Genomic DNA, 24,538 nt, shown 5'->3' with positions numbered 1-24,538 from the left:
CATTTCCTCTTTTCGTTTCTTTAAAATAACCTTTCCGTTAACAAGTTGATTAAATCACTGACATTGCTAATCTGTATTGATCCAGTAAACAATTTCATGAAATCCCATGACATTATCAGTCAACCCTATTCAAATGTAATAACACTGAAACTGTAGATATGATAGTAGAATAGATGGACGAGTTCAAACAATATGGACACGTCAAAAGGTGTGAGTGTGCGTGAATATGGTGCTGTTTATGTATTTCAGAAAATTCCGAACAGCGACGACATTTCCACTGAAGATTTTACCGGCCAACTTGACTACCTTAGTGGGGGTGGAGCTGGGTGTCCTGTTGCCGGGGTAACCGAGAGGATCCACATGGTGGGAGGGGCTTCTGGACGGAGAGTGCTTGACGATGTCCACGTAGGAGACGGGGAAGATGCCCTGCTTGGTGCTGTCTGGGATCTTCCCCTCGTACCAGTTAGGATCCACCTGCCGCAGCACCAGCACTCTCTCGCCCTGGGGGGGGGGGGAGAGAGAGAGAGAGATTTACACATACATACATACACATACACGAAAAACACAGTGGCAAAGACACACACACATTACAATTGTTTTGAAACATGCACAGATTCAGCGTAGAACTACAATTCTCATTCAATGTAAACCCTATTGTATTTTGCAACATTTCCTGAACATCCAGCAACATCCAGACATATCCAATCAAACCACTGGATCGTTCATAGACAGAATAACCACTAGGGGGGAGCCGATAGTAATAAAAAGAAGACTTTCAGTGCGTTGAACTTAATTTTTCTACTAAATCCAGATAAGACTTATTAAATGCTCTTCACTAGATCCCCAAAAAAAGCCATCATCTATAAGTTTGATTGTCAGTACAATAACTGAGACTCAAATGGTAAACAGACTGCATTTATGTTGCGCTTTTCTAACCCGTGGCCACTCAAAGCGCTTTACAATTATTGCCTAACATTTACCCATTCATTCACACCCCGACGACGATGTCTACCATGCAAGGCAGCAGCCAGCTCGTCGGGAGTAGTCAGGGTTAAGTGTCTCGCTCATAGACACCTTTAAACTCAACTAGGAGGAGCCGGGGATCGAAAACTAGCAACCTTCCGGTTACAGGTCAACCCCGCTCTACCTCCTCAGCCACTGCCGCCCCAAATGTGATTATTTTGCTGCATCTGAGCGGCAAACCCGCGGAGACACACATACCTTTCTGAGAGAGAGCTCCACATTGGTGTCGGCATTGAAGTTGTAGCGGGCCACGGCTTCTCCCATCTCCCGGACCTTGGCGGGCGGGGGGGGCCTGACCGGCTGCTGCTGCCTCTCCGACGACGGCATCTTCTACCGATGGAGCACATGTAGGTTCAGTATGTCACCCAGTCACATTAATACGTATTGATATTCCTATAAAGAGGACTTTTTTATGTTTATACAATGATCTTTATTGGGCCTTCAATACTGTGTGATGCGCTTAACGTCCGACAATAATGGATTTCACGTCAGTGCCAAGCTTTTGCCAATGCATGGTGTTTGCACGGTAACAGTTTAAAATTCCCATCAGCCCACTCACTTTACAGGGGCCATCTTTCACACTGTACTAAAACAACAGCAGCAGAATAAGCTTAAGCTTGTGTTCTTTTGGACAGGGAGGTACCACTTTGTGTCAGGGAACCGAGACACAAATGATATGTTCCAACCATGCAGCCTTTTTTTAAGGTACGATGAATGTTGAGAATAAAGTGGGCTTTATAAAAAAAAAAAAGGTACAAAACTCACACACACACGCAGACAAACCAAAGTGGGCGTATCTTACAAACCTCTACATAGGAGATGGGGAAGATGCCCGTCCTGCCGCGGTGCTCGCCCTCGTACCAGTTGTTGTCGATCTGCCGGACGATGTTCACCGCGTCTCCTTTCTTGAACGTCAGCTCCCTGTCAAACAGCCCCATAACATCACTCTCCTCTCTCTGTCTCCCTCCCACCCCCCACCACCCTGTCACCTCAGACACATGCGGAAGAGACGCCCTGACACGCAGAACCGTGGCTCATCAGCTCAAACAGCTGTTACTTCAAAATAAAAATAATGCAGCCAATGAAATGTGTGTTTCAGTTAGCCGGAATGTATTTTGTTTCATCTCAAAACATAAGGCCAAAACACAGTTTTGGCCAAGCAAAAATGAAGCAAAACATTGAGTCAAATCAGTTGGATTGGAATCAGGCAGGCGACCATACAGGTTGTTTGACGTGTCAAAGCATTCCGCAACAAAAGCTTCAAAACAAGGTTTGGAAGATGCTAAGGAGCTAATGCAACCGGCAGCACTTGGAAAGCCATGCTTCACAACCCAAGCCAGTTGGCCCACACGGATGTACTGTACTGTACACGGGCGGTCCTGTACTCACTTAGCAGATTGGGCCTTAAAGTCATAAATGGCTCTGGCCGGCTGTTTCTGGTGGAGGAGAGAGAAGAGAATAAGTTGTGTCATCTGCTTATGGGAGACCTGGGAGAGGAGAGCGAGAGAAAGAGAGAGAGAGAGAGAGAGCGAGAGAGAGAGAGAGCGAGAGAGTGTGGATTTCATCACGTATTAAAAATGTGCCTTTATGTATGTATACATACATATAAAGACAGACTTTAGGGAGATAGAACACATCAAATGAGCAGTGCAAAAGTCCAAGTCAACCGTAAATCAGTAAAGATTAAATTATTTACCTCCATTAACAGTTAAAATTCCAAGATCAAAGATTACCAAGATATATTAAAGTAATATCAATTCAAATAAGATCACCCACGGAGTCCGACCATCTAAATGAATGGACCTCCTGATTGCAGGATAACCAGAGTGTGATCCAGTGAAGGGCCAGTATACCTCTTTGTCGGGGGTGGCCCTCCTCCCTTGTGGTGTGTGGTGTCCATCTGTGGTGGAGTAGCCTCTGGAGACGTCCTGGTCTGGAGAGGGTGGAGAGGAGGATAAAGGATGAGAGTCACAAAGCGGTTATGATGGAGAGTGAATCATGCTGCTGAATGGGAAGGGGGCTCGGCCAGTCCACCACAGGGAACATGAAGGGCACGGGAAAGTTGGTACTGAAAATGAAAATAGTTTGTTTGATTGCCATTTCGACAACACAAATATTTTTCACTCACAGGAACGCATGCATCTGACCAAACTGCAGGCAAAATAATGTTTGGGAAAATCCAAATATTTAAAACATCCCAATAGAAAAAAAGATTAAAAAAATATAAACGCAGAATGAGGGGGAAAAAACAACAACCAAAAGAGGAAACAGTTTGAGGGTTCATCGCAATGCAGACCAAAATTAAAAAAACATAAAAGAAGATTGTTTTCATTCACATTACACGGATGACACATACAGCAGGCGGGAGCCGATGGTATGATGCAAGCAGATGTTCCACAAGACTCTCCAGAAACACAAATGGATGTTTTGCTGACTGCCGCGGGATGAGGTCATGGGCGGACGCAAAGCAGCACTGGGCAGCACATTCAGGCAGGGAGACGTGAAGGGCCTTCATCTTGTCCTGGGTGTACCGTCTGTACCGTATGTACTACGAGTTTGTTGTCCACCTGAGTAACACAGAATGTTTCCATTGCCCCGCTCCTCTCCGTAATCGTTGTTGTTCGCCGTGTCCGGCGAGTGCTGGCGGCTGTAGCAGGCGCTGATGGGCGACTGCATCCGCGGCGACTGTATCCGCGGCGACTGTGTCCGCGGCGAGGAGGTGTCCCGCCTGTACGAGGAGGAGGCGTACCCCGCGGGGCACCCGTCCGGGTCCCCGGCGTTGGAGGAGCTCCCGTCCAGACGACACCTCTGCCGGCCCCGCAGCGAGGAGCTCCTCTCGGGGACGTCCGGGAGCAGCTCGGCCAGCATCCTCCGCAGGATGCCGTCGTCGGGGGCCCGGGCCCCGCGGTGGCCCCTCTCCGCCTGGAGGTGCTCGTAGATGTCCCGCAGGGCGGCGTCCAGCGCGTCGTAAATAGCCTCTTTGGACTTGGGTCTGCTGCTCCGCCCTCCGCCCCCGCCGCCGCTCCTCCTCGTTGAAGGAGGCGAGCCCTTTTTCCTGCGGAAAGGCACGGGGCTGACCAGGAAGGCCAGCTTGGCCATGGCCTGCTGCGACTGGGAGGAGTGGGCGGGGGGCCGGCTGTCGCGGCTCCTCGGCTCCAGCTGCAGCGGCTGCTGCTGGAGGACGGAGGGCCGCTGGCGCTCCTGGCGCGCGCGCTCCCGCTCGTGGCGCAGCATGGTGGTGAAGCGGGTGTAGGAGGCCGGGCAGCGGCCCTTGCAGGAGCTGATGAGGTGGCGGTGCTGGTAGCCCTGGCTCTGGCCCAGGCTCTGGTGGCCGGGCTGGTGGTGGTGGTGGTGGTGGTGGTGGTGCAGGAGGCCGTGGTGGTGGCCGTGGTGGCGCAGCTGGTGGTGCAGCGCGGCCGAGCCGTACAGGCTCTCGGTGGAGGTGAGGGAGCAGTGGTCCAGGTCGCTCTCGCTGCAGAAGGACGAGCCCTCCACGGGGACGAAGTCGCTGAGGTCGGAGGCCACCGCGTCCTGCTCGCTGTCCGAGTACTCCTGGTGGGCGCGCTGGCCCTGGGGCACGGCGCGCGCCGCTGCCGCCGCCGCGAAGGAGCCGCGCGCCACGCGGTCGGGCTCAGGCCCCGCGCGGGGCTGGCCCTCGGGCGGGCTGCGGAGCGGGCGCGGGGCGTCGGCGGTGGTGGCCCGCGGCGACGTGACGGCGACGGCAGTGCTGCCGCTGGAACCTCCATTCACGCCGCCGTTGTTGCCGAGGTCCTCCTCCAGCAGGGACTCGATGGAGAAGCGGCGCTTGGGGAAGACGGGCGTGGCCCCTCCCCCGCTGCTGGCCAGCGACGACGAGCCGCCCGGCGTGTTGGTGCCCGACGGTGCCTCGCCGTCCCCCAGGTTGGGCATGGACTTGGACTTCTGGATCAGCTGCTCGTACTCGGAGATGCGGTTGGGCACCACGTCGCGCGGCACGCCCCCGTCGCACGACGGCGTCCAGGGGAAGAGGTGCTGGCGGAGGAGGTGCGGCTGGCCCTCCAGCTCCAGGATGCGGGCGCGCACCGAGCGGATGACCTCCGACGGGATGAGCTGGGCGCGGTCGATGTGGTGCATCTTGCGGTACAGCTGCAGGAAGCCCGGCGAGTCGTGGGCGCGGCGGCGGTGGTGGTGGGCGCGGGGCAGGGAGCCCGTGGAGGACCCGTCGCCCGGGGCGCCCGAGGGGCTGCCGCCGCCGCCGTCGCACAGCAACGAGCCGACGCTCTCCGAGCGGGCCGCGCCGGCCCCGCCCGAGGAGCCCGGGAGCCCGTCGTTGAGCAGGTCGTCGCAGCTGCGCGACCGCAGCTTGCCCGGCGCCGCCGGAACGGCCGGGGCCAGGGGAGGGGGCGGGTCCTCGGAACCGCTCCAGGTCTCCATCTCCTCCTGCTCCTCCTCCTCCAGCCGCCGCCGGTGGTTCTCCGGCCGGCGGCGCTTCAGGCAGCCGGAGCCCCTGGAGGAGGAGCGGCTGCCGTCGGGGCTGCCGTCCCGCCGCGTGGGGCTAGCGTCGGAGCGGAGCGCGGGCGTGAGACAGGGGGCGTGGGGCTTGGGGGGAGCCGGGGAGGTCTCGCGGGGGGAGTACATGGCGCATGCGTCCCCACCTTTCAGGCGTCCCGACACACACAGCAGCGTAAGAAGGAGGAGGAGAAGAAGAAGAAGAAGAAGAAGAGGGGGTAGGAGAGAGAGCGGTGAAGAACCATGCCAGAGGAAGAGGAGAAGGCAGAAAGAGTGTTAGAAGAGGAAGAGCGGGCAGGTTTAAGAACCTCAGACAAGACAGGTGTTAAAGCAGTGTTTCTGTTTTATCCGGGTCAAACTCTCACGCAGGGAGCGCGATAGCGGACATCGCCGCACAGCCCTTTTCATTCCCTTCACAACTGAATGGTGATAACTGGTTGATGTGTTTGATATATTCTGGAGCTGCAGATAGTCCTGTCTCGAAATGCTCAAAAAACAAGAGAAAAAGAAAACGTGTAGGAGGGAGAAGGAAGAAAATAAGAGAGCGAGACACACAGCTAGACAGAAATGGCAAATTACTAGAAAAAAAGATCTGTGCCTGCACTACAGTGTGTCTGTGAGTGTCTCTCTGTGAACCCATGCTTGAAAGTGTGAATTTATGCTTGTGTTTCTGTGTGTGTATGTGTTTGTGTGTGCGTGCACGTGTGTGTGTGTGTGTATGTGTATGTGCGCCCGCGTGTGTGTGCATATACGTGTATGTGTGTGTGTGTGCGTGTGTTCTCACCTTTAGGTCTGGAGGGAGAGGCAGGCGAGGAGTGGGCGGTGGGCTTCCTCAGGGTGCTGGCTCTGGACGAGTCCGGGGGCTTGGGAGAGGAGGCAGATCTCCTCTGGTCAACTGGGTTGTTGGCAAGGGAACCAGAGGGCTCCGACTTCCTCCGCTTCCTGTAGTCGCTAGCCGCGCTGTAAAGCCCAGAGGAGGGGGGAACAATTAACACTGCCTATTCCGGTCCTCACTGCAATACCCCTGCATCGGGGGAGCAGCCAGCCTCGTGCTGCTGGAGGCTGGAGGTTGACCTCACGTGCCAGATTTGCAGTATGCACCAGTCATGCAGACATATGATACAGCCATATGGTCATAGAACGTCAGTGCATGCTGCACAGAGACGGAAAGGCAATTATTACGGGCTATGTCTTGATTTTTTGGGAACCCAATATTATTATGTAGTAGATATGTGCCTAAATACAGAAACGTGTATGTGGGAACAAATGTGGGCCTGCCAGCCATAATTTAATAACTAATAATCCAATAATAATTTACAAATCCTCCCAAAAAAAATAATTGTCAATCCAGACTCTTCAGTGAATAACATCTGTTGTTCGTCCAAATATATAAATACATAAAAGGGAAGGATATGTGTCTGGCAGCCCTCCTAATAGGACCATGATCAAGCTCCCTCAGCGTCTCACGTGCCACATGTCCTACTCATCCCCGTGTGCTGTGGCTGTGTGTGCCGCTGTTGCCTTTCACGGTGAGTACACATGACATTAGCGGGGGGGGGGGGGGACAGACAGAATCAATAGGATGACTGACTTAATGTATTCCACTATTCCACTCAGAGATGGAGTAGGTGGTGGTGGGGGTGAAGGTGAGGGGTGGTGGAAGGCTGTCTTTACAGCAGTGACTACCGGGATTCACAGATAAACACAGAGTGACCCGAGCGTAAAGCACTGCAGATCGCACACGCACGCGCGCACACACACACACACGCCCAAGCAGAGAGAGAAAGAGAAGAGAGAGAGAGAGAGAGCAAGCTTAGCAAACGGACGCAACACTGCAGTACAATAGGGCCCACTACTGGTAAGGAGAGAGAGAAAGAGAGAGAGGAGAGAGAGGGGGGGAAGGGGGTGTGCCTTACTGTGTGTGTGAGTGTGTGTGAGTGTGTGGGTGTGCATGTGTGACCGCATGCAGCTGTACGCGAACGCGTGTGTGTGCGCGCGAGCGTGTGTGTGTGTGCACGCGTGTGCGTGTGTGTGTGTGTGCTCAGAGCAGCGGGGGGGGGGGGGGGGGGTAAAATAAAGGAGATAAAGCTTACCTCACGGGTCTCTCCGGTGCCTTAGTGTCAGCCGGCGCGATGTGCAGGGAGGTCTGGACGAGCAGCACACACACACAAACACACACACGCGCACACACAAGGAGAGGAGGAGGAGAACAAGGAGGAGGAGAGCGGTGAAGCCGACATGAACAAAGACCCCGACACCGAGCAGGCTGCTCCTGATGCTCGCTCACTAGCTTTTGTTGCTGTGTCACACTCAAAGGAGTCCCCCCCTCCCCGGCAGTGAGGTGTAAAAGGGATGAGATGGGTTCCACGTCGGAGCACCTGAGCTGGGTGGGAGAGATGTGGGCATGAAGATGCACTTTTACTCTGCTGTCTCTGGGGGTTTTTCTGTCTTTTTTTTGGGGGGGGGGGAGGGGGGATTCTCTGAAGGATGACATGAACCTCTGATAGCACAATGATATGAGAGCCAAGCTTTGGATGTGGATGTTCACCTCAGAAAATCCTGGCATGGAGTAAAGTGGAATGGGTGTCAGCGGTGTATGAACGGTACAAACAATCAGTAAAAAAATCAGGTTTTTTTGCGTGTTAATATAATATCAGATCATGTCTCTTGTGTACTTATATGCTACTGTATTAGGTTTGTTCCCCAATGGTAATTAAATGTACTAATGTAATAAAAGACAATACAGTTTGAACAAAGAATTATGTATATGATTTCATAATATTAATACAAAGATATATTTACAGATGTGGATACAAATTCAACAAAGCATTGGTACATACATTTGAACACCTTGAAATAACTAAATGCCATAAGTGTCCATAACAAAAAAGTGTCACCAGAAACATCTGGAGCAGCAAATGGTTGGAGTAGATGAGACAACATGAGAATGGCGATAATCCTGAGAATGTCAACACATTCTCTCAAGGTTAGGATTAGCATATCCTGGCTAGCAGTGCTAATGGGAGCGTGCTGACGCATGTGATGATTACCTCCATATGCTGGCGGGTGGAGACGGCTGGATTATAATCCAGACGCTTTTTAGGAGGCTTGAGGCCCAAGTGGCAGCAGTGAGGAGTATGAGCAGGAGGAGGAGGAAGAGGAAGAGGAGCAGGAGGGTAAGCAGGTAGGTGACGATGAGGTGAAGGAGGATAAGCGGTGGTCATGAGGAGAAACCAAAAAAAAAAAACATGTGAGAACCAGTTAGATATGTTTGGTCCAACAGTAACACACCACCCTATGATTCTATGAACACGTGAATACTCAAAGATTAGCACTTATATTTCCCAAACTATGGCTACATTATCGTGTCCCTTTTCATGAATGACTATGTAGTTAACAGCTAGGAGTATAATGGCTAAGGGTGCTCTAATCAGCGATCAAGGGGTCTTTTTCCTTTGTGTAGCATTATTTATTTACCTATTCTTCACAACATTCTATATAAAGTATTACAATTAGAGCTGAGAAGGTATCTGACCGGTGAAGCCATTTTAGCAGTGTAGAGAAATTGTCTTGTGTGTTTTGCGGCAACTGATCGGCTCTTCTGATCAGAATTTATAGAGACCACCAATTAAACTATTGAAAAGTGACAGATCGCTCGGAGCACCCTTAATAACTGCAATGCTAATATAATTGCAATGCAGGTAATTGTGCGCACGCACACACACACGCCCCTCTTCTGTTGTCTATCAAAATACCACAATACTTAACTGTCTCTTCACAGTTCTTGCATAACGTACATAGTCAAATTAACCTAGTACATACTAACATTACCTGTTATAACTTCTAAATAATTAAACAGTGTTAAAGACCACACCCACAAACACACACGCGGTGCTACAAGCTACGTTATTTTAACACAAGCACACACAAATGTGCTACACACTAAAAAAACACATACACACACGCACACACACACACACACACACACACACACACAAGCATGCAGAGTGTAGGGTGGCAAAGTTTGAGCAGAAGAAGCAGATAAAAGGATAGGCGTGTTGGGTGGAGAGTGCACTCAAGCAGCAGTTGTTTAGTTTTGGTTCACAAGTGCAGATCAAATCCAGCACACTGAATCAGTGCAAGTCCTTCAAAAGGTAAAGCCTGCTGTACTACCTACCGCAGAACTGTTCTGGACGTTCTGGTTCTAGTCGTTCCCCCATGGATTGGGGACAAAGGGCGAGTTTGTCTTCATTTTATAGGCTTAATCAGTGAGGTGCAACACTGAGAATTGGACGGTAGAAATATGACAATATAACCCGACACCACTGGTGAATAGTCTTTATTCACATTTCTAGCTGAATATTGAGAGGAAAAGCCCTGGAGTCACGTACTGACACTGTACTCCAGCATGGACACAGAGGAGCTGCCCCCAACACACTCGCTTCATCAACTTAACTTAGCCGGGCAGTCATTTGAATCCAGCAGAGGGCGCTCAAGACTCAATACTCAAATAACAAGGCCACAAATTAAAATAGGAGCTTCCCCAGCAGGATTGAAAAAAACAAAATGTATTAAAGTCATTGTGTAGAATATAGAAGTATAACGACATGGTGAGTGTGTGTGCGGATGTGGGGATTCTCTCTCTCTCTCTCTCTCTCTCTCTCTCTCTCTCTCTCTCTCTCTCTCTCTCTCTCTCTCTCTCTCTCTCTCTCTCTCTCTCTCTCTCTCTCTCTCTCTCTCTCTCTCGAGCCATGTGTATGTTCTGGGCTACTGTAGAAAAGAGGCGGTGCAACATGGCGACCTCAGTGGAAGAGGACCCGCTCCCTATGCAGGTATAAAGAGCTCATTTTAAGGTAATCAAAAACACGATTCCTATATTCATGGGAATATACCCAAATTAAAACTTTATATATATATACCCCATTCGTGCTAAAAGTCCATTCCCCTTGATGCCACTTTATTCAACACAGTGCCCCTTTCAAATAACAAGAATAAATCTTCATTAATGATTGGCACGCGGCCAAGAGCCAGCAGTTCTTTCTGTTTTTGAAGACACCATCAGGCCATTGGCCCGTAAACAAACAATTTCAAAGAAGAAGAAAAAATATGCATTCCATTTTCTTTCTTCTTGTTTGAACATTCAGTTATTGTTTGCCACGAGACTAAACAACCGAGGAACAGAGGAAACAAAAAACAACACACCCTCCCTCTCAAAAGACTGAGAAGGGGGGGGTGGTTAGGAGAGGCGGGGAGGAGGGGGGTGAGGGGTCACAGCACAACAGTACCTCATGCCCAAGCAACTACAGTCTCACCCCTTTCTACTGGTGCAAAACACAAAATAAAGAAGATCAAAACACATGTGGGTGGGTGGAGATAGACAGTGTACACCTAGGTCGAGTGTGGTTCAGAGCGAGAGAGAGAGATAGAGAGAGCGAGAGAGTGAGAGAGTGAGAGCGAGAGTGAGAGATATGGGGGAGGTGGAGGTCGACTAAAGCCCCCAACTTACCGGTCTCCCAAACTCCAGCTCTGAAAAGAACTTAAACCAAGGCTCGTTCTCTAAATCTATATCATCATAGGTCTGAGGGAGAGGCCGGCCAGCAACATGTTTAGGAGGAGGAAGAACCACCGCAGAGAGAGAGAGAGAGAAAGAGAGACAGAGAGAGAGGGATGAACTTCATGGTTAAGATTGGACTGGTGATGCTGAGGGTTTGGAGGAGAATGTCAGTATAGGAATGGAAGGTTACCGTCAATAATTGGCATGGCTTTGAAACAAATCAACCACAATTCATGATTGACGGTGCAATGAGGAATTGAAGCAGAGGAATTACAAGAATGGTTGCTGCAGCTGCCAGTTATATCACACTGACTGCCCATGGAGATTGTATATTAATGGGGATAATGAGCAACGCTTCCAGAGAGGGCTTTGTTTAGTCTCATCTCTGTGGCCTGGCAGCTTCACAAACTCCACCTCAGTGGTAAGATTATCTGAGAAAATACATGCAGGGTCTTGCATACATGCTAAGTTTTGTAGCTAGTGTACCAAGACAAATTCCTCGCGTGTTAATTCCTTCTGTGTGACCTTATTCGGCCAACAAACACATTCCGATTGTACTGGCACCTACTGGCACCGCAATTATGTATTTAATTTCATGACTTTTTTTTTATATCATACAATGAATGGTCAGACCATTACACAGGCGTGTTTAATTATCACAGGTTTAACCGACTTGGTGGTAATATCTGTTTGTTTTTTTAGAAACATCTTCGTTTAACAGACGTTGTGGCACTAAACGCTTACAGCAACTCCCACCATGTAGCTGTGGGGCTTGTTTGTCTTGCTGCTCTCAGTGTGTTTTAATGCTAGCTTGGACGGGCACCCGGAGTCAGTGAGTCACCAGCGCCCCACAGGCTACGGCAGCTAGCAGGGTTTCTGAGTGTTACTGGGCCATTACATTTGACTTGCAAAGCAGAGAACTTAAGCTCAGAGACGTGGATGAATCACGGTTGATATACTAAGAAGGGCTTTGTGTTGAGACTGTGCGGAAAGCGCCGGCTCAATTTAAATGTAGGGAAATTCCCGGAGATGATTGGTTAACTTCTGATCTCTGATGGACATTAAGTGGGTCTCACCGATCGCTGGATGTGCATCAAGAGTGGACATATAGCGCGTTGGTTTTAAGTGATGCGCTATATTCCCTGTTCTGGCATTTGCTACACATTATTACCTGCACATGAAGCAAATGGGCCAAATAACGCACCCACACATAGAGATCCACGTTAACTGCCATTTGGCTAAAAGCCATTTTCCCTTCACAGGTGATTTACATAGCAGAAGAACAAGATTTATGGCTTATTAATTTAACCACTCTGCAACACTCAGTCTGTGTCTGTGCCAGTGCTGGCTCCTTCCTAGCACCTAATCAAACTTGAAAACACCTCCCCATCATTTTTTACTACAATGGTTTGCATTCAAGGATAACGTTATGCGTCATAGATGTCTAGAAGGTGTCCAAAGGGGGTCTGAATCAAAACATAAATGTGTAAACTAAACATGACCCATTTCTGCATTTTCAGTAAATCAATATGATACACTTGTACGTTTACATATAGTTTAAATCAAGAAGGGATAAATAGAATGGACTTGTGATTTTATGGACAGTAAATTGCTTGAGAAAAGATGGGGGAAATAAGAAAAAAATAAAGGCGATTCCAGAACAATGATCCCAACAGAAAGGTGTACAGGAGGAGCTCGGGACAGCAAGGATTACTGTGATGCTCCTCCTTTACACCTCTCTGTATTGAGTAAAGGAGGAGCTGTGATGTACAGGAGGGATAAGGGGATGTGTATCTGGACATCACACTGTTACAATACTCACTGGTCTCTCCTGCGCCAATATGGAGGACTTCCCAGGCTCATACTCAAATATGCTCTTGGGCTCTGCCCTGTACTTTCTGGTATCCACCTTTCTGTCCGGGGGCCCCCACTGGTTCCTAGGGGACAACATGGACCACAATGTAAAAACAAAACTTGTGTGACCGACAGACATATGGTAAGGCAAATCTTATATGACAGAAATATGTTATAGGCAGGTAGACAGATATACAAAGAGGCATACGGACAGACAGGTAGACATACAGACAGACAGGTAGGCAGCCATTCAGAGAGACATATAGACAGACAGGTAGGCAGATATACAGAGAGATATGGACAGACAGGTAGACAGATAGACAGAGAGACATACAGACAGACAGGTAGGCAGAATGACGGATGGACAGACATACAGACAGACAGACAAGCAGATAAATATAGACCTACAGACTTCAAAGCAAGGCGCGTCACAAGCTTGAGACGGCCTGTTTCGGGGGTTGGTCGCCATGTCAACCCAACACACACACACAGCAGCCCTTACATGTCGTGGGACTCCTTCTCCCGGTCGCTGTCCCGGGTCCTCAGCTGGAGGAGGGAGGGCATGGGTGGAGGCGGTGGGGGGGGCGCGGGGGACGGAGGGGGCTCACGGTGGCCCAGGGTGCCCGGCTCACCCGACGGGCTCTTGGCCAGGGGCCTGTAGGTGTGGGTCCTGGGGGGAGGGTGGGCCATGGTAGGGTCCGTGGACATGCTGTAGGCGTCTGTGACGGACGTGGTGAAGTACGATTAGTATTTTAGAGCAGATGACGTGGAGATGAGGAGAGATGAGAGACTTCAATCAGAGATTTTCTCTGAATATTTTCGTTAAGGAAGCTAAATGCATTAGAATACAGCCTCATGTCGTTTACCCGATGGTGCAAAACACACAGGCACACATTTCAGGAAAATCATTAGTGTTGTACCGTTGTTGATCAAGGCGTACGTGGCGTTGTAGGTATCTGAATAATCGTCGTCTGTGGAAAGAAGAGACAGCAGCTGTCAATATATTGGCACAAAAAGACCTCACATGCTCACACCACAAGGCTCCACGCACATCTGCTGGGCCACTCCTGTTCATGGCACAGTGCGTTGACAATTTAAACCGAGATTTTCACAGTTCTGACTGACATTTACACCCTTCAAATATGTTTAAAAAAAATGCCCAACACGTGATGAATAATCACTGACATTTATTTTTTGCCCACTTACAAATGGCCCTTAAGTAATCCAAACATGACGAGAAACAAGGTCACGCTGTCCTTCTATTGGTCCACATGCGTTTTCAGCAGAACATAGATAAGACTGCTACAACAAGGAAACTATTTAGAGACCAATTAAGAAGTATCAATGCTCTGTATTCAACTCTGTAACAAGATATACACAAACTAAATAATCACATGTTGGTAAGTAGGCGTATGTGTGCGTAAGTTTGCATACAAATATGCATAAAAAATGTTCACATCGGTGCGCTAGAGTAACAGCGACGGTGTGAATTGGAACAAACAAGCTTTGTATTGACGATCTGATTTAGTGAAGCCTAAAGGAATACCGCAGGGTTCCCAGGCCACCTGACTATCAATTAAACATGTTTTAATCCAAACCCGCCGCCTCTGTATCTCAGTGTCTCTCTCCCTCCCTCCCTCCCTCCCTCCCTCTACTATTCAATCTCTCTCTCTCTCTCTCTCTCTCTCTCTCTCTCTCTCTCTCTCTCTCTCTCTCTCTCTCTCTCTCTCTCTCTCCTCTACAGCATAATGAGTTTTGGCACTAATGTACCTCTTCTCCTAACGAGAGCTGGCACGCACGCACACACAAACACAAACAAACACACACACACACACACCTGCATCAAATGACAATACAATACATTCAGCATGTGGTTACTCTCGTCCAAACATACATTGAGTGCCTACAGCGCATACTTGAAAGTACATGTGGTGTATATACCCCCTCCCCCCCCCCCCCATGAGCCCTAGGCCTATAGTGCTGAATAGGAATTGCTCCTCCTCTGTGCCACACACACAACCTACCTGCTTTGTGGACCATGTGGATCTGCTTGAACATGGTCTTGTACCAGTCCTTGGGCCGGTCCACTGTCTGTAGGGGACAAAGACATGGTCACATGACTTTCTGTTTGACATTGTGTTGTCAGTCCGATAACGGGACACCCCAGAGCAGTTTTTTCACTTAGACAACAGGTCAATGATTAGATATTAGTTACTCTCATCTATAACATTATTGGTGTTTTATCGACTCAATCAGCTGAAATGATAATATTCTTCTGCAGCGCTTTGAGCATACTGTTTTTGGGTTTCACCATCTGGTAAATGGTTGTATTTTGTCGTCAATGTTGGATTTGTAACACATTGTTTGAGAGCTGTTAAAAGGCAGAGGAGTCCCAGTATTGAAAAATAATGCCAACCCATGGAACTTTATTGGCCGATCGGGATCGACTATCCAACAATACTGTTGTATGAAGGGGAAGTTAATCTGTCGGCAGTGGGAGGACATCGGACACAGTTCCCGCTCTACTGGAAGAAAAGGGAGGCATTTAAAGAGCAGAGAAAGGCCGTCTGTATGACCAGTGTGGCCCCAGATGGCACTGGTCTGGCCGGCAGGAACAACCAATTACTGCAGCGCTCGCTATGGTTACCCACCAGAGAGGCCGCAAAAATGCTAACGCTGACACTGAGCATCTGTGTGTGTTGTCTTCCCCGCAACTTTTAATTTACCAAATTCTTTCTCTCGCTTCTACTGCCCCGCCTGATGGTTTTGTCTTGACACTTTTCAATACCCAGTTTTAGAAACTGCTCCTTAGGAAATGGTTAAGCAATTTTAGGAGTCAGCATAGAGGCAACATAGAGGTCACTCACCCACACCCGCACACACGCTCACCCACACACACATGAATGTGCGTGTGCATTATACACCCACTTGGGGCATGCATACACACACACACACACACACACACACACACACACACACACACACACACACACACACACACACACGACACACACACACACACACACACACACACACACGGGCAGAATGACAAACATGCACAGAGGAATGAGTCACATACAATACCATTGTAGCAAAGACCATGCATGGGTTGCTAATCACAACAAGCCCACAAAAGGAGTGGGAAGGAAGGAACAAGGGGGGGATAAAGTACATGAAAAGAGAGGGGAAACCACTGAGAGGGCAAAGTGCAGAGAAAAAGGCTTTTTAATGTGACGGTCCAAAGCCGTCGACAGCGAAACATAATCCCCTTCTCCTGGGTCTGCTCACATATCAGAGGAAGGGGAAGACCGGGTCTAATGAGCCAAACACCCAGACACTCCACATTCCTGCTCAAGCCTCCACACAGCACCTACGCCCACCTGCTCCACCCTAGATGAGTCCATTAAGGCGCATCATCCACCACACACCCCACCAAGAGGAGTAGATTATGGACCCCAACTACCGGCCCAACCTCCCCCATCAGGAGGACTGTATGTTGGGCCTAAACCTACACCCTGGTCTCCACCCAGAGCAGTGTATGTTGGGCCTCACCAACCACCCCGGTCCCCACTATGAGTACTCACCGTGCGTATGGCGATGGGGATGCCCGACTCGTCCACGGGGCCGATGCCCTCGTAGTGGGGGGCCTTGATGAGGGACACCTTCCTCTCCTCCTCAGAGAAGCGCGCGATGGGCAGCGTACTGTAGAGCCCGCTGGAGTGGCCGGACACCACCGTCTCCCGGGTGTAACACTCGCTGCCCTCTGTGGCACCGCATGGACACACACACGCACGCACGCACGCACACGCACACACACACACACACACACAAAATTAACATTTGCACAATGTGCACAAACGCAGGGCCAACCAACAACTTTTTATGGCTAAGAGTGTGTGAATACGTATAATCTCTGATTGGATTTGTTCGTTTTTTCTTTCGAGATATGGAGTCAAATGTGAGGCCTTGTGCCTCACTCCTGTGTTAGGATCCACACACATGCTCTCAGAGTAATGAGAAACCTATATGAAGATGTATTCAGTTGCATTGTGTTCTCCACAACTGTAACGCTTAGCCATTAGATAAGAGGACTTCAACATGCATTGAGTCCAACACCGCATTTAGAGAAGTTGGGAGTCCAACCCAGTACAATATTTGTTACGCGATATTACTCTGCTGTTGCACATGGTGTTGTGGATAACAGATACTGGAACCAAACATCACAATCCCATCAGGGTGTGGTCAGCCTAAACAAAGCCAAAAGAGCCAACAATGAGGACGTTGAATGCGTGTGTGTCGGTGCGTGCCTTCACCTGAACTCCTGCTCTGCCTGTGGAGCCCCATGTGGAGGGAGGCTGGGGGAGGAGGGTAGGCAGCGGGAGAGAGGGGCCTCTGGGGGGGGCCTGTGCTTCCATTCATGGCCTGAGAGAGGACCTGGCCCTGGGGGGGTCACGAGAACCGTCACAGACAATCAGGTGTATTGTAGGGATAGGCAGGTTTAGGGTTACATTCACTGTACAGTTGATCATGTGATAGGAAAAAGATCCAGGTCCTTTAGTTTGTTATATAAAAAACATAGGGAAAGGAAATCAAAGTTAATAGGTTAGAGATGGAACAGTAGAGAAGAAATACAGACACGGTCAGGAGAAGTGATATAGTGTGTCATTAGAGGTTAGAAAGTAATGCTGAATCTGGAAAGATTGAACATGAGATGAGTACAGTGTAATATCAGGTTAAGGGGAGGGAGAAAGTGAAAGACAGACCGTATACTCCAACACAAAAGTAGAAGCCAGCGTCAGCATCACCCAGACCAGTCATTAAGAAAATCACAAAACATCTCGTTAAAGTGAGATGTGTTTTCATTTGTGTAGGGGGATGAGCGTCTTCCCAGGGTAAATAACTAGCCAACTCAGCCAAGTGACGGGTGTATTGTTAACAGTATAATCAAACAACAGAGAACACAAGAGGCAGACAAAAGATTTCCCATTTTAAAAGACAAAGAAGATGAGAGGGGGAATTTCAAAGGGAAACTTAATAGTCCATTATGCCGACAATAGGAGGGAACAAAGACATTGTGATACACATTTTGTTGATAAGGGACCTCAGTGGCATGAAGCTTGCAAGTAGGTTAGAGCTGACAGTTAGTGTAGAGTAAACAACCGGTAGAGGCACCACCTTTCGGGAAGGGGGTAGGCTGGGGGAGCGGGCGTCATGGGCAGTTAGTTCAGGGTAAACAACCGGTAGAGGCACCACCTTTCGGGAAGGGAGTAGGTGTGTGGGAGCGGTAGAGGGTGACAAGTTCTAACCACGTAGCAGGAGGGTAACGGCGGCGTTTTTGGGGGGCGGCGGTCAGGGGGGCGGTGGTGGTGACCTGGGTTACGGCAAGGGATCATAATTACATTAGCCACAGCGGGAACCACAGCGCAGGCGGTGGTGGCGGTTAGCGTGTCGTCCGCGGCGACGGAGGCGGTGGCGGCGGCGGCGGCGGAGCTGACGGTGGAGGTCATGTAGGCAGACAAGTGGCTTAGGGTGGAGGAGGAGGGTGTGGGGGAGACGCTGGGGCTGTCCAGGCCACAGATCTGCAGCTCCTCCAGCAGACCCGCCGTGGACGTGGACGAGTACTGGCTGAGGGCCGACACCGTCAGCGGAGAGACCGACGGGGACGGGTAGCGGCCGCCACCAGCACCACCACCGGCGCCTCCGACGCCACCCGCTCCTCCGTAGCTAACGGCGGCGGCAGGAGCTGGCGCGGTGCAGGAGAGGAGGGGGACGGTGCTGCCAGCCCGGGACGGTGTGTACGGCATGGGGGAGAGGGCTATGGGGAAGAGCAGGCCTGGCGGGTAGTGGAGGGAGTCGGAGCTGTGGCTGTGGTAGGGGGGGCGCCATGCCGCAGGAAGGTCAGGGGGGTACAGGCCCTGGTTGTGGGGAGGGAGAGGGGTCAGGGTGGGATTTTGGGGGGGTGGGAGGGAAATGGACAGTGTGTTCAGTGATCTTTCTGGCCATACAATAAGAGATGGTGGGAGGTACCCGGGTGAGGTTGGACAGAAGCTACACCCTGTGGTGGAATTGTTTAAATAAAGCATTGTGGGCTCCGTCCAAACCTACACACAAAATGCTTGCTCTCCGGGAAAAGAAGTTCATTAGTTTGATTAGTGTCAAACTAATAACCAGTGCATCGATAAGTGTAAAAGGAACACTTTTACCATAGCAAATCTCATACACACACATCCACACATCTTCGGTTAGTTTGGATAAAGGGTTGAGTACACACAAATACACACACTGACAAACAGCACAGCCGTAAGAATGTACAGTTCCTTATTTGGATTTTGGGTTCAGGAGCTCGGTTCTGTACCAACAGTTTGGCCGGTGAGGGCCGTGGAGGAACGGCCGGGGCGCAGTCCCTGCTTTCAGCCGCCTGGCTCGGAGGAGGACCCAACGGCAGGGTCAGAACCGACACCCGACCTGACCCCTTGGACCCCGCCTGGGGTCCCGAGGTGGCCATGGGGGTCCCGTGGAGTGCGTGGGACGGCGAGGCCTTCTGCGTCGTGGCTTGGGGGTGGATGCTGGAATCTCTACGGGGGGGCGGCGGTGGAGGGGATGTGGAGGAAGGGGAAGCCAGGCTCTGGTGTTTGGGGGGCTGAGGGTGGGGTTCGGGGGGGTGGAGGTGAGCTGGAGGGTCAGGGATGGTGACGGGGGTCAGCTTGAGGGAAGACACCTTTCGCACTTGAGCCTGGGCGTTAGCTGTGGTGGAGGTGGAGCTACTGCCAATATCGTTTGAGACACTTCCTAAGCCTTGATTAGCCTGAGGGGGGACATCTGGAGGCAAAGAGGTGGAGGTTGTTCTGCTAGTCTCGGAGAAGGAGTGAGAGGATTGGCTGAGCAAGGTGTAGGACTCTTTCCATGCCGCACCCTCATTATGATATGGTGAAAAGGTATGGGGATTCAAACTAGCATCCAGGGCCTGCAGGGAGCTGTACGCAGGGGGGTTAGTAGGGGGGGGCAGGAGGAAACTCTCCCTCCTGGGGGGCAGGAACGGCATCGCGGTGGAGGCCTGGTTTGTCAACGAGGAACATGCAATTAAAAAGTTCAAAACATAGTGTACCCTTATGAAGGAATCATTTTGTTTTAAATGCATAACCTGGGATAACGAATGGTTTCCTGTAGATTACGTATGAGTCTTTCAGTTTATTCCCTGTGCAAAAAAGTTTGTTCAAAGGAATTTTGGAAACCACAAATGGTCATAAACAGTACAAATCAACATACACCACAAGAAGGAATATTTTCATTAGCCTTTCAACAGTCATTTAGAGAACAAACACTTTATAAACAGCATTGCATAATGACAGAAACATGGGGCAATTGCAAGGACAAAACAGAACAATGATTCATTCTAAACACACACAGTACAAATGCAGTATAAACAGTTAGATTTTATCACATAATCTGTCAACGTGTGATGAATATATGAGTGAAAGAAGCATTAACATCAAAGCAATGAGGATGGGTTTCCTGAAGGACCTAATAAGTGCATGGGAGAGAAACATAGAGATTGAGACAGAGAGATAACGAGAGAGAGACAGAGAAAGACAGAGACAGAGACAGAGATATAGAGAGAGCGAAAGAGCGAGAGACATACAAACATGGAAAATAGTAATTGCGATAACAGAAAGAAAAAGAGGTGAACAGAAGTGCAGAAATGAGAAGAGAAGATTAGTGAAGAGATTAGTATAGAAGAAAAGGGAAGAGGGGCACATCCTTAACATATGAGAGGGTGAAGGACGCGCCAGAAAGGAGAAAGAAGAAAGAAGGAGAAACAGGAAGAGATGACTTGAGAGGAGAAAAGTAGAGAAGATAAAAGCAGAGAGGCACCTCCTTTACCTATGAGAGGGTGAAGAAAGGAGAACATATGAGAAATAAGAGGACAAGACTTGAGAAGAGGAAAGCAGAGAAGATGGGCACCTCCTTTACCTGTGAGAGAGTCTTCTTGTCCTGCAGGTTGGGCCTCACACTACGGAAGCCTTTAGCTGCCAGCGAGGAGCTGTTGGCGTCTCCGTTCCTGAAGCCGTCAATGGCGCTCTGCGACCGCCATGCATCTGGACACACACAGAAGTCTTTTGTGTTGCACACGACACGGCACACGTTTCTCATTCCCAATGGGATTGGGCCGTAGTAAACACACAGTGAAAATAGAATAGAGTGGTAACAGTGTACATTGTGGTGGTGGGGTTGGTAGAGGTAGTTTACCTGAATCTGGTGAGTTAGATTCACAACCTTGGGGTAGAAATGAAACAAGAAAACTTCAGAATCAACAATGCACAGCTTTCACCAAACATCCAAATCAAGGTTCTTGCACATTTTTCGCATTTTTCTTTTCCAGAACTAATCTTTCCAAACATTATACAGAATTTCTAGAAAAAAATCTCTATATTACATTTCAACAATGCTCATACTATGTCAGACTTGGAAAGCAAGAAAGTATTTGCAAAAAGCTGAATGATTTACAACAAACTCTTAAACCTATAGAATTAACCATTTCCTTGTCCATTTATTGCCACTTGGTGCACAGGGAAATCTAGATGTGTAACCATCACAGACCAATGAAGATAGCACCCTCTCAAGCATATATTAGCCCAACCGTATACCAGCCACGTTCTGCAACCTAGTTTACAGAGAAGTAGTGTGATAAGTGCAAGTCATGAGTAGGCCCTAAGATAAGTGTTCCGAAGATTGAGGGAAGCCCCTTCGTTAAGGGGTTTATGAGGGGAGTGGGGTTTGAAGTCAGATACAGGGACTCCTTCAGTGGAAAGCCCTGAGATAACCTTTGCTAAGCCTGAAAGCTATAGCAGCTTACAGACTCTAATGCTCTGTGTATATGGTCGCCTAATGGTTTAATAGTTTTAATGGTTTGACTCACAACAGCCTTTGGATATATCGATGGAAAGGGGGAAAAGTGAAGCAGGTAAGAGCTTGAAATGATTCAAGGAAAAATGACTCATGCTCTTTATATTAATACAGGTCAAAAACATGGTTTAACTTCGATTCATAATTAGTTAGTTTAGTATACGGGTCCCTTTAGCAGTGAATACTCATATTTATAGTTTCCCATTAATTTATTTTTCCTTTGCAAACACAAATATTTACTTGACATTCACTTTGGTACAGCGACTATGTCAACAACTGATTAGACCCAGTGGGTATAAAACCTCCAATTTATTATAACGGTGAAAGAAGCTTTTTCCACCACAGAATGTCAAAAGTTTCCAAAACAGTCAGAGCTGGTCATCACGGCACTGTGCCAACATTCTAAATTCTATTCTATTCTTATTTTAACCAGCCCACATGCATGCAATGCACTACAGTACAATTATTCATACAGACATACACACTATTATAGTCATTTGATTACATTGGAGATCTGCCTCAAAGATTCAAGATGTAAAGTTAATTTCTTCATGCATCCAACAAAGTCAATACTGTGCTGGATGCATGAGGAAATGAACCACAATAAGCTAAAAGCACACATAGGGAGAGGAAATGAAGTGATTGAGGGTCCAATGTCAGGGGGGGGTTGCTGAGAGAGGCTGTCAGTAGTTGGACCATGATGCACTGGGGTAAGGTAGAATAACAAATAAGAAATAGAGTATATAATACAATATTAATGTGCAAAGCTGCATATGGAAGAAGATGACTTACCTCATGTTTCGACCACTAGTGCTATTCTCAACGTTTAACCTAGTTTTTTGGGTCATGTGCACACTGTATTCACGGCACATGACGTAAGTGAGTGTCAGTACCTGTGGCGAGATTGGGAGAGCTCTGGACCCTCTTCATAGGGCTGAGTGTGAGTGACATGGCGGTGCGGCGTGTGCATGATCCTCCGCTATCTGGGAGAAGCAGGCGTGCACATGCATGTAAGAGCGCACGCACGCACGTGGGCACACACACACACACACACACACACACACACATACAAGCCCGCACACACACACACACACACAATACACGCAAAAAAGAAAGACGCAAAGCACATGCATTACAACACCGAAATTGTTGCAGTGGGGGATGAGAGTTTTAGATTAATTGCAATGCAGTAAAATAATAAAAATTGCTTTAGCGATGTGGAAAAGAATGAACAGAAGGCAAACTATGTTGTTATTGTTTTGTCTAGTATGTCATGTAAAAGGATGCAAGATTGAATTCATTATTAATTATTATATACAGTCTACTTGTGTTATGCCCGCAACAGAGCTTCATTGGTCACACTGTTCTTTATCTGCTTTGTACTGTTCTATCGCTAGCGGGATACTCTTCTATACATTCTTAATCCATTGATAACATTTTGTGTGAGACATCTACGGTTGAATTGCAATTTAGTTAGGCTATTGTTTATGAGTATATTGTGCAGAAATATTAACCAAACATTGGCTCTAGAGATCAGTGCCACTTCCCGACAATTAATCACTTAGGAATGTGAAACACTGTACCACTACCGACAAAAGACTATTAGCTTTGGGAAATGTGTGTTAAATAGCTTGAAACACAAGATTATCTTCCTTGATTGTGTCGCTGACAATGTGTTGTTTTCAGCGCTATAAAGCTACCCTGGCGTCACAAAGTGCCTCAAGGCTTTTGTTAAAGAAACATGAGGGAAAGTAGAGGCATGGCACATTGCAGTAGGCCTATTGTATCGCTGTGCCTTGTCAACACATCCTTTTGTATGTTTTTAGATTGCAGGATTATCTGAATGCTTGGCCACGTTGGAATGCTGAGCTGCACTGCAATGCAGTTGCCATCTGTTATTCAATTTATTTCCTTCAACGATGTTATTGTAACAATCTTGATCGTTTTCTGTCAGCCAACAACATGACATATTTCCAGCGGAAGTATACTTTAACCTGAAGTTTATAGCCAAGCATGTGGGGGAGCTGTAAGTTGAGGTTCAAAGCCAGTGACCACATTACGTGAGGTTATTATTGGCGACTTGACAGTGGTGTGAACATAAAAGCTGCGACCTGTCAACATGAGCCTTAATATGCACTCCTGTTTGGGCTGACCGCCAAGCTAGGCCAAGGGCACATGGGGAAACACACCTTCATCAACTGAATTCTAAGTTGTTGAAATCTAGAGTGACAACCACAGGGTTTTTACAGCCATGATACTTACTTTGTTTTAGTGGTTAATTTTGTGTTAAAGTGTCTTTATGTGCCAGAAATATGTCCTGTCTTCATTTGTTAAGAGTTCGGATTAGAGTTAATGATGCAAGAAAGTTACAGCCATAGGGGTTTGCAGCACAGCTGGTGTATTCAAAAGAAAACAAACATGATTGCACCGGTAAAATGGTCAAATGACGGAGGGGGAATGTTGTAAAACTGTCCTATCAAACAAAGCCATGGACCCACAGACGTGTGCGTGTGCGAGTGCATGTGCCTGTTATACCTGTATTCATTGTGAAGGACACTTCTTGCAGATTCACAGTAGATGGACACACTTTTCTGTGGAAAGAAAATAAACCATGAATCATTATGCAAACTCAATGAATCAATAAATCAATAAAACAATCAGTGTGCAGTAGGCTGATCATTGCACAGCTGAGACTCTTAGATAAGAATAAAGATA

At 48.6% G+C, this 24,538-nt stretch overlaps 1 protein-coding gene across 1 annotated transcript in view; it reads right to left on the bottom strand.

Annotated features, from left to right (window-relative positions):
• Positions 1-24,538, bottom strand: part of LOC311341050 (uncharacterized protein) — a 38,725-nt gene that overhangs the window by 4,920 nt on the left and 9,267 nt on the right. The window contains exons 2-23 of the mRNA XM_084465965.1: positions 24,359-24,414; positions 21,167-21,193; positions 20,891-21,015; positions 20,792-20,800; positions 19,275-19,973; positions 18,319-18,834; positions 17,233-17,359; positions 16,504-16,682; positions 14,944-15,010; positions 13,840-13,890; positions 13,422-13,638; positions 12,888-13,002; positions 11,018-11,089; positions 8,562-8,618; positions 7,605-7,657; positions 6,296-6,471; positions 3,591-5,657; positions 2,877-2,956; positions 2,413-2,510; positions 1,830-1,944; positions 1,222-1,353; positions 307-501 (exon numbers count right to left, since the gene is read on the bottom strand). Of these exons, the coding sequence (XP_084322091.1) occupies positions 307-501; positions 1,222-1,353; positions 1,830-1,944; positions 2,413-2,510; positions 2,877-2,956; positions 3,591-5,657; positions 6,296-6,471; positions 7,605-7,657; positions 8,562-8,618; positions 11,018-11,089; positions 12,888-13,002; positions 13,422-13,638; positions 13,840-13,890; positions 14,944-15,010; positions 16,504-16,682; positions 17,233-17,359; positions 18,319-18,834; positions 19,275-19,973; positions 20,792-20,800; positions 20,891-21,015; positions 21,167-21,193; positions 24,359-24,368 (5,187 nt within the window). The 5' untranslated portion in view covers positions 24,369-24,414. The remainder of the gene's footprint in view (positions 1-306; positions 502-1,221; positions 1,354-1,829; positions 1,945-2,412; positions 2,511-2,876; positions 2,957-3,590; positions 5,658-6,295; positions 6,472-7,604; positions 7,658-8,561; positions 8,619-11,017; positions 11,090-12,887; positions 13,003-13,421; positions 13,639-13,839; positions 13,891-14,943; positions 15,011-16,503; positions 16,683-17,232; positions 17,360-18,318; positions 18,835-19,274; positions 19,974-20,791; positions 20,801-20,890; positions 21,016-21,166; positions 21,194-24,358; positions 24,415-24,538) is intronic.

Source organism: Micromesistius poutassou (assembly GCF_964030765.1).
Source record: "Micromesistius poutassou genome assembly, chromosome: 3".
Lineage (NCBI taxonomy): Eukaryota > Metazoa > Chordata > Actinopteri > Gadiformes > Gadidae > Micromesistius > Micromesistius poutassou.
This window is presented reverse-complemented; position numbering and strand designations above follow the sequence as displayed.